Source organism: Ambystoma mexicanum, chromosome 3q, assembly GCF_040938575.1.
Source record: "Ambystoma mexicanum isolate Mex_15411 chromosome 3q, UKY_AmexF1_1, whole genome shotgun sequence".
Taxonomy (NCBI): Eukaryota; Metazoa; Chordata; class Amphibia; order Caudata; family Ambystomatidae; genus Ambystoma; species Ambystoma mexicanum.
Window position 1 is genome coordinate 1,217,835,319 of NC_090926.1, and position 13,140 is coordinate 1,217,848,458.

The 13,140-nt window shown below is 40.3% G+C and overlaps 1 protein-coding gene across 3 annotated transcripts in view; it reads left to right on the forward strand.

The window, feature by feature from the left end:
- WDR83 (WD repeat domain 83) overlaps positions 1-13,140 on the forward strand; it is an 81,887-nt gene that overhangs the window by 7,198 nt on the left and 61,549 nt on the right. For all 3 annotated transcript variants that reach the window (XM_069604105.1, XM_069604104.1, XM_069604106.1), the window contains exon 2: positions 2,908-3,181. In XM_069604105.1, the coding sequence (XP_069460206.1) occupies positions 3,079-3,181 (103 nt within the window). In that variant the 5' untranslated portion in view covers positions 2,908-3,078. The remainder of the gene's footprint in view (positions 1-2,907; positions 3,182-13,140) is intronic.

Below are 13,140 nucleotides of genomic sequence, written 5' to 3' on the forward strand. Positions count from 1 at the left end.
AACTCATTGTCACTGTTGAAACCTGTCGCTGTTGTATTTAGGAGACAAATTATACGTGCTTCAGCCTGACGCAGCGCTTTTACCCTGTCACCACCTCTCTTATTCAAGTTTACATGCTGAAGCCCTATAAATCTAATCTCAGATTTATTATGCATTTGGTGAAAAGTTTGCCAATGATGTGCTAGTGGCAGATAATCCCATATATAACAAGTGATATCCAATAATCAATGTCCACTTATTAATGGTTAATGGATTGAAACAATGTAAACTGTCCACAGATAAGTTCCACAAATCAATGTCCATACTTCAACGTTGATATTCAAGAAGATAATTTAGTCAATACAGCCGACACGTGTTTCGACCTATGGGTCGTTCTCAAGACTGTTATAATATAATACCAAACATAAATATAACACAAAAGGCATAACATGGTAATTGCCAAAAACAAAATATATAAATAAGTTACATACCAAAGTGTATCCATGGCAGTGACGTTGGGGAAAATGGAAGGATATGCATTAATATCAGCCATAGTGGTAACCTTGATCAATCGGTGATAATAATTAAATAAAGAAACTCATTTGAAAGTGAGGGCCCGTGCGTTGCCACCTCCAAACAGAACACCACAAAGCGTGTTTACAGACTGCTTATCTAGCATCCAAGTGTTTTAAAACACCATAATAAGTGTACCCTAGGCCTTAGCAAAATAATGTTTTGAGTGTGCATGAAATATTGGGATATGCGAAATACGTGAAAAACAAAATAGTATGGTTAAAATGGGGACTTAGCCAATTTGAACCAATCTGTTTAACAAATGAATAAAGATACAAAGAAATGAGCACAAATGCCTCTTGTTACCAAATAGGGTGTCCAATATAATGTATAGAACAAGAAAGCAACTATCCCTATTGTATATGGAAAGACTGGTAAATACTCACAGCATGCGCATTGTGTTAACCTTCCCATAAATATCCAGGGTTTGAATGCTCATATTAATGTGGAACAATCCATGGGTCCTAATACCTAGAAAGGCATATTTATAATAGTTACAAGCACATCCGTTTCGTGTGCAACAGCTGAGATTCTATTCTAAATGGCTGCAAAGCCATTCTAGATGCATGTGACATGACGAAATTCTTAATAATAGCACTTACCCAATACAGTTTCTACACGGGAGAATTCCCGACGTGCGGTCCTGATGAGCGTGCGAGCGGCCGTGTACCGTTTGTGAGCATAAATCTGTAGGAGCACGTGAATTCCCGTAACGTGATCACGTTGAAGCTACTCACATGATCTACATGCATTGCTGCTATACTGCAAGTAACCTTGGGAGTAGTAGTGCACTAAAGTACCGCCGTATTTAAGTTCCAAAATGGATTGACATTGACATTATTTTTACAATATTAAGGTCGTGTGTTAATAAAAGAAGTAACTATTACTGAGAATCTCAATGTAAATGGAGAAATTCCTCCTAATGGGCTAATGTATGTTTCTAATGGATAACAGTAATTAAATCGGTTGCCGAAAAGCAACATGACTGAGTAAGGAGCCTATTTTGTTGGGTTCCCTTCCAGGTGGACCTCAGCGCCCTTTCCTTAATAATTGCTGACTGACAAGTCACGGTCGCAAGATAATGTGGTAGGTTACCAGTCAAATGGTCGAAAACATTTGGTCGACAGACAATTTGGTCGACACCATTTGGTCAAATGCCAAATGGTCGAATTTATTATTTTTTTTTTTTTACCCATTTTTTGGTTTTTTTGGGGGGGGTCCCCCCCCAACCCCCTTTTTTTTCTTTTTTATTTTTTTTCCCCACACGAAAACCCACAAAACACATATATATATAAAAAAAAAAAAAAGAATTCGACCATTTGGCATTCGACCAAATGGTGTCGACCAAATTGCAGTCGACCAGTTTGTCGTCGACCAGTTGACTGGACACCAATGTGGTATTATGGAAAAGATTTATTGATGATATCTTGATGATATGAAAACGAACTGAACAAGATCTATTGATATTTATGGAACATCTGAACAACAGTAATTTTGGAATTAAGATGACGGGTGGTATCATGCATTTTAGTACAATATGTATAGAGCCTATCACCTATTATGAAAAACTTAGTGACCTTTCACTGTTTACTCTTATGCTGACTGTCTATTATGGGATTTGTTGGGTTGAGAATTATAAATTTGTACCATTGTTTGTAAGTAATACATGGTAACTTGTTATAGGTTGCTTCAGTGACGGTGCGTTTACATGTCCTAGTGAGACGCAACCATTTTTGGGTTGAGAATTTTAGTTTGTGCAATCATTTGCAAGCAATTTGGTATAGGTTGCTTTTGTGTTATATTTATGTTTGGTATTATATTATAACAGCCTTGAGAACGACCCATAGGTCGAAACACGTGTCGGCTGTATTGACTAAATTATCTTCTTGAATATCAACGTTGAAGTGTGGACATTGATTTGTGGAACTTATCTGTGGACAGTTTACATTGTTTCAATCGATTAACCATTAATAGGTGGACATTGATTATTGGATATCACTTGTGGATAGCAGCTGCTCTGATACATTCACACTGCTGCAACACATATAAATGGTCTTGGCGCAGGACAGCACTTCCATTCCAAGTTTAATTTGAGGGTGTTTGTTCAAGGGAACCCCTCGTGCTGTAAACTAGCGGCCAGCAGACAAGGTGTTTGTAACTTACAGGACTAGCGCACACTGCACAGTTACTCCTTGAAATTTAGTATTCCCATATATAACAAATTTGATTCTGCGGTTGATGCCTTGTTTAATTTTTAAAGTTCTTCCATTGATATCTTTAAATTCTTTGGTCCAAGTTACCAAGAGACCAAGTTATTAAGCTGTTCACTAAATGATCTATGCTTTTGCCCCACAGCCAGATGCCAACCATTGCGGAGGACATACATTTGAACACAAAGCCTCTGCCCTTCTGTGGATCTCTCGAGATGTGTGACCGCCATTTTGCCTGCTGGCCTCTGTAAGGGGGTCTTTATCCACTTGTCCCCCACTGCCTTTGGTACGAGAGAAGTCTTTGTGAGCCACTGCAATGGCATTCCCAGCACCCCTACCACAGAAACCAGAGCTTCCAGGGAAGTTGGTCCAAACCCTTGAATGCAAGCAGGGTGCAGTCCGTGCTGTGCGCTTTAACGGTATGTGTAACAACATTATACAGACACTGCGATGCAATACATTCTTCTAATGGCTACGCATATTGCACTTTGAAGACTGTGGTATTTCTCCCCTCTTCCCCACATCTGCCTTTCTCTGTTTTGGGGTTAAACTGTAAGCAAAATGATGTCAATTGTGCTTGCAAATATGAATTTGCTGCTAGAACTAGCCAAGAAGGGACCTTGCTTGCCCAATAGCACAGACTATTCTGAAATAGAAAGGCTCAAATTGGCTACAGGGTTCTGTGCCGATTACTTTTTTAAGAATACTGTGAGGTGTCAGAGCCAGGCACAATGTTGTAACTTTTTGTCTAAGTTATTTATTAAATGAAAAGGGTTGGGAAAATGCCTCTCTGGCCCTATGCTAAAGAATCGTTTCTCTACTTATCAACCAAAAACTAAGGATCTGTCTGTATCAGGATGTCAATAACTGAAAAGCCATCCTTGTGTCCAAACCATCCTGTCCAGACCCTCACACTACAAAAACAATACAAATGTGTAAGGAAACATCTTCAACTTGAAACTGGAAACAAGTGTTCACAACTGAAGTAAGAATAACTCCCCCCCAAAAATGTTCTCTTTATTAGTAAAGTGTTCATAGTTAAAATCAAACCTTGGAACACAAAAGTATTTCATACATAATGCATACAATATATGTATATACAAGATTTGTAACTATACTCAGTAGCCCAAGCCAACATGGCCACTAGTTATGGTGTTAATCGTGCAAGTCACCTTTTCTATGTTTATCACTGTGGTGTTTTTAAACAAACTTCCTCTTGGGGAGGAGTAACTGTGAACAAGCCACTAGGTTGTGGCGAAACGCATCAGGCTGCCGTCTGGCAAAAGATTTTACTGGGACAACTTGATTTTTAAACTGCTTAATATGAAAATAAAGGTGTTGATTCCTGCCCGTTATGAGACATTTGGAAAACCTCGTGTTTGGAACTATTATGTGTGGAGTGCTGCTCGCTGGAACAGCGTCTTGTATGCTGTTTATCATTGATTTTATATATATATATATATCAATCTAATATAGGACCATGCTTGATCTTCAATAAAATTATCATTGGGCCTCATTACAAATGTGCTGGTCCGGTAACAATGGTGCCCTGCGCCGTTGTTACCGGACCGGCACACTACGAGTCTGCGGGCAGGTGCTGTTCCACCCACCAGGGGCAGAACGGCACCCGCCCGCAGAGTTCACGACTGCACCAGCACCGTTGTTAACGGTGCCGGTGCTTCTGTGGTCCCCATTCCCATTGAGTCCATAGGACTCAAATGGGAATGCAGATTTACATTTACCGGCTCCTGACTTGCCGGGCTGCAATCCCTGGTGTTTCCGGCAAGTCAGTAGCCAGTAAAATTTGCAAGTCTGGCGGCAACCTGCCGGTTTTATCGGCACGGTTACCGCTGGACTTGTAATGAGGCCCATTGTCTATTTAACCTTTATATCCTCTATTATAGAGGTTCTTCAATTAATGACCGCTGGTCAACAGGTGTCTAGACGTTTCTATTTCTAGATTACAAATTCTACAAAAACACTCAGATAGAGGAACTAGATTCCAGGCACCTACTTTGGCATACATTGGCAATTGTTCTCCACGCAACTGGAGAATAAATCTCCTCACGTATTACTGATCTGGGGCATCAGCATTAAAACTCTGCATTATATAGTTATAAAAGGATAGCTTTTTACTTAATTCATGCATATTCCGATTTCTCTCCTATACCACAGACTTCTGCTTGATTTCTTTTTCTACAATATCAATATTAAGAGTATATGTAATCTCAAAATCAATCTCCTTCAGGAAATCATATATTTCCATCATCCAACATTTTAAAATATTTTGTGAAACTTTATCATCCCATATTTTCGAAAAATTGGAAAACATAGGCATATTATCTTGCTCTGAAATCATTTTTTCTATTATACTACTCTTATATACCCTTAACGCTTCCAACGAAAGGCCACATTTCTGAAGGACACACATGTTTTTATTACATTGTATTTTCTTTCAACTTTGCCCATTATGTACTGAGAGTGATTTTACTCATATAGTATCTGTAATCGGTATCTCTAGGTAAATTTTCTTTTTGATTTCTACCTGTTTACCTGTAATCTTCCAGTGGAAGCTATTCATTTTTTTTTCTTCCCATCTTTGTGGCTTTAATAGACATTTTGCGTTTTTTTTCCTATTAATCAAATAATTTCTGTCTGCATGTTACTCTAAGGCCCTCATACAGTGTTGTAACCCAATCAGGGATTTATCAAAGAGGACAATTTTGTCTGTGTACGACTGCACGTACAATAGGATGTGGTCCAATAAGTGGAGGGAATTTGTTACAACTTAATATTTCTACCTCTAAGTCTGCGGTGTGTATATATTAAATGATATCGGGGACATAGTACAGCCCTGTTTCAAGCCAACATTTGTTTTTACATTTGGGTTAAGAAGGCCTTCTAAATTAAGTCAGAGCTAAACGGTTGTATCTGACTAAAATTGTTTAATCTTAGTCCACAAGCATTAAAGGCCTTTTTGCAGTCAATGAAGCACATGTAAAGTGGGGTATCTTTCTGAAATTGGGCAGATCGAATCAAGTACATCCGGGACCACAAATTGGCCAAGGTGCCGATCCTCAGTCTGAACCCTGTCCATTGTTTACTCAGGATATTATTCTCTTTTATCCTAGAGTCAACCCTCTGTAGAAGGAAAGAATAAAATATCTTTGCTGTGCTGTCTACCATAGCTAGGATGCTACTCGCGGGATCCCTTTTTGAATACTGGTATGAGTGTTGATTTGTTTCCAACTATTTGGAATTTTTCCTGATTTCATGATGATTCGAAATAGATTGGTCCTAATAAGGGACCAACCCACCGGGTGATTTTTAATCACTGTATTGGCCAAACTGTCTGGGCACAGTGCTATAGATGGTTTAATCCTAGCTATGGCTTCCTCGATTTCTTCTGCAGAAATCATCGTGTTCCTCAAAACCCTCCAGGATTCCTGGAGGGTCAGACTTGTGTGTATCATCGTAATAATAAGATTTCCCAATATATTCCATCCAGGTACTTTCTGGAATGGGATTCACCTCTTGGTTAGAAATTCGAGGTTTGGAGTGACGTTCACGGTCACCCAACATTTTAGGGGTCTTATTATTGCCCAATTTTATAACTGTTCGTTAAAAGAGTATATTGATTTCCTTAATTTCTCTTTAACTTTTTAAAACTATATTCCGATCAATAATTCTGTCCGTCTCCCTCTCACACTATAAACTTGTTTTCCTTGGGCCACCAATGTCAATTGAAGGGCTTCTTCGAGCCACTCTTCATATTTGCTAATTTCGCTGAAGTCAGGGAAGTTCTTAATATTGTAATTAGTAAGTATTCTTTCATTCAAAGCTAAAACAGTCTTTTCTCACCATAATATGCAGTTTCCCATGGAGTTAACTTCCCCATAGTCTCCTGCGTCTTATCTTTATCACTTCTTAGGGAGAATTGTAACGCCACATGGTCGCTCAGGTCTGTCTTACTAAGACTGAAATCTAAACCTATTTCAAACAGATGCTTAGATACCAAAACTGTGAAGCCATCCCGAAGTAAGACACAGACAACAGGTTTATTTTTCTTCAATGTCAGGATGGAGTATGGCCTAACTTGCCCAAGGCTAAGGTGGGGATTTCCCTACTGTAAGGAACTCCTGGTGGCAACAGTAAAGACGGACACAAGTGATCACAGTTCAAGGGTGTTTATTGAACTGTATAATTCCTAATCTAAATCTAAGATGGGAGCAAACCACGAACATCAAAGGCAGTCCTAGTGTTATCTTGCCAAATAAAAAGGGCCTATACTTAAAAAACCATGTTGCTAATCCTTAAAATGAAGTTACAAAATAGTGTAATGCTTACAAGAAAAGAAAGAAGTGTTCACCAAATGATATATCGGGATGGTATGGCTGGGGTCTCCCTCCCCCACGTTTTTAGCACGGGACAAGGCAGGACCTTTGAGCACAGCACACTCTTGGGCCTCGCAGTAAAAGGTTACAGTTCCGTTCAACGATGCCAGGACCTTCTGGGGCCAAGTCTCTTACATGTAAAGTCTCTGCTGTACCATACAAAAATCAAACGTTCCTTTGATAATCTTTCACGTTGGGAGATTGCTCTTTGCCCCTTGGATCCCCCTCAGTCGGGCTCTGATCCTTCTTGCAACTTTAGCCTCCCTCAGTCGGGTCCACTATGGCCTTTCACTCATACCATTCAACAGTCACAATGTCTTTTTAAACAACTATCCATTGAGCACATCCTTCAGCTGAGTTCACACTTGTCAAAATGTTCATGGGTATAAACACTGTTTAACTCATTTGCAGGCATCCCTCTGTCGGGTACACATTTGACAGTTTCACAGTTCAGTCAGTTTTCTTCAATGTGTTCAAGACTTTCGAGTGTACGAGGGGTTTTGCTCGACCCTCGTAGGACACTTCACTCCAGCTTTTCTTATGCCTCTTGGTTCTCGTAGTTTCAACAAAACACAACCCAAAAAGGCTTCAGTCAGAGTGCTTCGAATAAGCTTCCCCACAACGCCAGACCACTATGCTTCTGAACCTTTTACTAGGGTTTCTTTAAAGTTCAATTACACAAGTTCTGTGTTAAACAAGGTTGCTGCCTGCAACCTTGGGACCCGCACAGTTTGGGTCCCTATCTGTCTTCTCCGACGCACTGTCTGTGCTGAACTGTTGGAGTTTCTTGTCTCGGGAGTCAAGGATGGAAAGGGCTGTCGGGTGCGCCTAGTTATTGTCAATTGCCTGACTCTGCCTGACCCTTTTGTTGGGACATGTCAGGTAAATGGCTCTGGGGTTAGTCTGTTGCCTGTCACAGTGTATGAAAGTGTCCGTGTCGGATAGGGGGGGGGGGTTTAGCTTCGAAGTATCCTACACGGTAGGATGGGTAAAAGGGGTTAGATGAAAGGTGGTAATGCGTCTCGCCCGTCGGTGTCCCACTTCCACTCCCCGAAGACACCCCCCCCCCCCAATCCAGGTGATCCTCCCCTACTGGTCCACCCCCAGGAACTGGATCCAATAGCAATGGCCGTGTTCTAGCCACCTAGATGACAGATCTCTGGTGACTAACGGGTGAGACACTGTCAGGTTTCTCACATTACCTAAAGAAAACTAAGGATAGTCTGTGTCAGTAAGTTCAACGCAAATGCCTGTCTGTGTAAAAACCTATACTTGCCCTCATAACTAAATTTTTATATACATATATATATATGTGTTGGGATGCAAGCAACAAAAGAAATAGTGGTCAAAATAAAGTTCTGAGCTTCGTCCAGCTCTTGGCTTATTTTCAGCTTCTCCTTTCCCAAGGTCCAAAAAGGCCTTGTGGTTTCCCTTCCCCCAAGAGTTCAGCACAGTTCTCAATGTCCTGGGTTCCTTTCACCAATAATTCCGCTCTTCCATGTTCAAAACAATCGGTTCAAATCTCTTGACTTTCAAAACCGTTCCAGTTTAACTCCTTAATTGTTTCAATAGTTCAAAAAGGTTGCTTTGTTTTATTTCTCATTCCCAAGCAACTGTGGCAACATGCAAGCTTCTTTGCGTTTGCTTTCCTTGGTTTTTTTCAAATGGTGTTCACTCGGATTAGGCGCAGTTGTCGGACCACATGGTCCACCCATTACAGGTCACACAACCGATACCCATTGGCACTTTCTTATGCTTCTGTATTCTTCAGATATCTGCTCAACGCTTATTTCAGATTCTCCCTGGCATTCTCTTGGCTTTGCCACAATGTGAATCTCGCATAACTCTTTCCGTGGTGTTCACCCTTTTCCACCACCTTACTTTCACTTCATTCCTAAGTGCTGATCACTTGCTTTGATCTTGTGCTGTATTCACAAAGGCTCATAACATCTTTTAGTTACTTGGGTATTCAACAATGCTTGCAGCACTCTCAAAAGTACTTATAACCATTTGCAGCTTGTTCTACATTCAACAACACTGGATTTAGTCTCCATACAATTGCAATGGTTTTCAGTTTGTTCAGCATTCAGATAGGCTTGTTTCCAGCCTGGTACGAGTGTTCCCTTTTTTACACTGACTCGTCGGCGCCCCTCCTCCGGGCGTCTCAATTCTGCACCAGTGAGAAGCACTCAGCGTCCTCAAATTCTGCTGCACATAGTTGTGCTCTTCCTTAGCGGAAACTACTAGCGGCCTGCGGTGATCGGGAGGCTTCGGTGTTGCACAGCTCCTACTGTGGACACTGGACAAAGGGGACAGCAGGCTTCTTGACCCTCACAGCCTGCTTTGGCCCTAGCATCCGTTTTGAACTCCTGCTCAGCGTGGCTTCCCTCCAGCCTGCTCTGCTTCTGCACAATGCATCCTTCTTTCCAGGCAGTTTCTCCTCTGGCCTGGTCTCCTCTGGCCCCTTCTCCTCCGCAGGTTCATGTTTTAAACAGTAAGTTCTGTGACTGTCTTTCTTTACTGCAACTTTCTCCTTGATACAAACACCAAACTTTCCTTGGTTCAGCTGATATGGTGTTTATTTTTACATTTCAGGAGCTCGAAAATGGCCTGGTGTACTCTCCTTTTTTTTGTTTTTTTTGTTTTTGTTTTTTTATTGTGATATAACCACATTTGGTTTTTTTTACACATTCAAATTCATAAAGAAAATAAGGAAGAAAAAAAAAAGGTATATACATACAAACATCACATTATAAGTTATATCTAGATAACATTTAAAACTAATTCATCACAATCTTATGAATTTAACATATTAAAATTGAATTCATCACATCAATATCTAATTTTCCTATAAAACAGTTTTCCCCCTTACTTCAACAATCAATTAACAGTATTCTGACGATATAAAACCTGTCAATTGCAAAACCCTTAAAATGTTTAGGGTCAATTTTGTTTCATGGCCCGCGATCATTCTTTCCCAAAAAGCGTCGGAGGATAGTCTATCCAATGACCCAACTGAATTCCCTAAATGTTGCACCCTAATTTCCGAAGTGCCTTTACAGAATTTTAGCAGGTGCTCTAAGGTTTGTTTGCTTAAATCTGAGCATTCCGTGCATAGACTCCGGGCCCCTTCAGTGACTCCCCATTTGGTTAATACTGATCCAGTTTTAATCAAGTTTAACCGTACCCTCATAAAGTTTTGTCTTCCTTTTGGGTTTGGGAACTTCATCAAGTATCTTGGTACAATACCCTGTTTTTTCCCGTACTTAAAAAACCCTTCAGGAATAGAGGATGATCTCACCATATCCCCTGTTGAGATCCAATCTCTCAAAGATAAGGACTTCTTGACTTTCAGCGGGTTTGAGCTTAGTATTAATTTATCTGATTCACAATAAGTCAGCAGGTTTTCTGCCGTCTTTTTGAGTTCTATCAAAGTTAATGAGGAATCAATATTCATATTTTCTAGGAGATTTCCGTATAGTGTATTAGTCATTGGCACAATAATTGATCTATACAGGGAAAGAAGTTTCCAATCAACTGCGTATTTTAAAGATTTTAATCCTAGCTCATATCTGAGTGTTATCGTATGTAATCCTTTAGGAAATCCTAATACCTGTTTCCAGATATAACCTTCTATTTTTTGCCAGTCTATTGACCACAGCAAAGGTTTGGCCTCAATTCCGTACAATAGTACAGGGATTACTTTGGCCACATAGAAGTTTATAACTGGCATAATGGAGAATTTACCATAAAGGCTAACAATCTTCTTCATCTGGGCTATTAGTTATGTCCCTTTAGCCAGGATTTCACCATACGGCATCCCAACTGTAGGGGTCGCATACACAGTAATGCCCAGATACGTTACTTCTTTTACCACCGGTATCTGGTTACTGCCAATTGACCACCGATATTTTGTTTCTTTGAGGCCTTTCCGCTCAAAAATTACAATCTTAGATTTATCAGGGTTTACCACCAGGTCATTTAATTTCATATACTTGTCGAGGGCATTCAACAATCTTTGTAGACCGATGGGAGTCCTGTCAAGAAGGACTATGTCGTCCGCATACATAAGCCATTTTTCGGCCAAGGACCCCACCTTTGGGCTTATTAATGATGAGGATTCTAGGGCGGCTCCAAAATCTCCCAGATAAAACTTAAAGAGAAATGGAGCCACCATACAACCCTGTCTGACCCCCCTATCTATACTTATATATTCTGACAAATGTCCGTCCATATCTAATCTTACCCTGGCTGTATTTCCTTCGTGAAGTTTTACTAGTATATTAATTAGAGTTTTCGGTGCCCCTTTCTGTTCCAATTTGCCCCAAAGTTTATCTCGATTTACCATGTCAAAAGCACTTGACAGATCGATAAATGCTCCATAAAGTCTTCCTTTATTATTTTTATCTTTCAGATTTGTTAATGAGGCTAATATTATACCATTCAGAGAGGTTGAATGACCTCTTCTGAATCCGGTCTGCTGTTTAGGGATTATGTTGTTTTGTTTCGCCCATGTTTCGAGTTCTCTTAATATCAGACTGGTAAACAACTTACTCTCCACGTCAAGCAATGTAATTGGCCTCTAACTAATAGGGTTTTTGCGATCCCCCTTCTTGAAAATCGGGATTATAATTGCGGTCTTCCAAGATGATGGAATTATTCTATTTACAATCACTTTCTTGTACAAGGTATATAGGATTTCAGCACACAATGTCCCATTTCCTTTGAGGACTTGATAAGTTAGACCATTTGGGCCCGCAGATCTCAACGCCGAGGATTTTATGATCAGATTCAAAATATCCTCTTTGTCAAAGTTTAAACCCCAATTTCCGTTGTCGCCTATATATTTTTGTCCTCCCACTGGTTCCTGATATTTTACGCCGAAATAGGTTAGCCAACTTACTTCCGACACATTATTCGTCTGAGCAATGGTTTGATGTATTTGGGAAGCGTTTACTAGTGACCAGAAGTTTCGCGAGGAATTATTTTGTAATGCACGCAGCATCTCTTCCCCATCCTTCTGCCATAATTCTTCTCTATGTTGTCTAGACCAGCTCTTCAGATCGTTCTTAATTTTTTTTTGATTCTATCTTTAATTCTAGTGAGTTTTTAGCCCGTTTCTTAGCAAGTCTTAACTGTATTTGCGTCTCGCGTTTTTTTACCCAAACTGCTTCATCGAAAAAGTGTTTGTGTACTCGCTGAAAACCCTTCTGGGTACTTAACGGGGGGTCAATTGACCACAGAAATTCATGGAACCGTGATGGGTCACAATGCTGATGCAAAATATTTGGATCTCCCCAGTTGGAAAGTCCATCCAGGGCTTTATTTAACCGCTCCCCTTCCCTCTTTTATTTTACCAACCGATTTCTCTGTGCATTAACTTCTACTCGCTGGTCCCAAATCTCTATTATTTCCTCACTACACCAGTTTAAATGTGCAACTAATCGCTTATGGTCACTTGTTCCACCATCTGCCACTGAAAAATGTATACAAGAATCAAAACACTCTGTTGATAAAAGCATATAATCCAATGTCGACTCTGATGAACCCCTCTCCCACGTTGTAACCGATGGAACATCACCTTCTATGGAGCCGTTTAGGAATTTTAAGTCCCAATCCTCAAAGAAGTTCGACCACTTTCTCCCGTTATTTGTTACTTCTTTCATTTTCCCTGTGTGGCATTTGCAATTGATACATTGCGAATTTAAGTCTCGTGCGACCAATATGTGTGCCCCAGGGTACGTTATATTAATATCACTAAGGGCTACCGCAATTGTTTCTAGAAACTTTGAGAGTTTTTCCCTCACGGGGTTCCAGTACAAATTCACAATTATTATCTCTTTAGCTGGAAAGCTTTTGAGGGGAGTGACCACTCTCACCACCAGAATTCCTTCCTGTTTACAGGATAACATTGATATTTCTTTGAATAAAATCTTTCTACAGGCGATCAGCAAACCTCCCGTCGGTTAGCTGATTGTGCTATC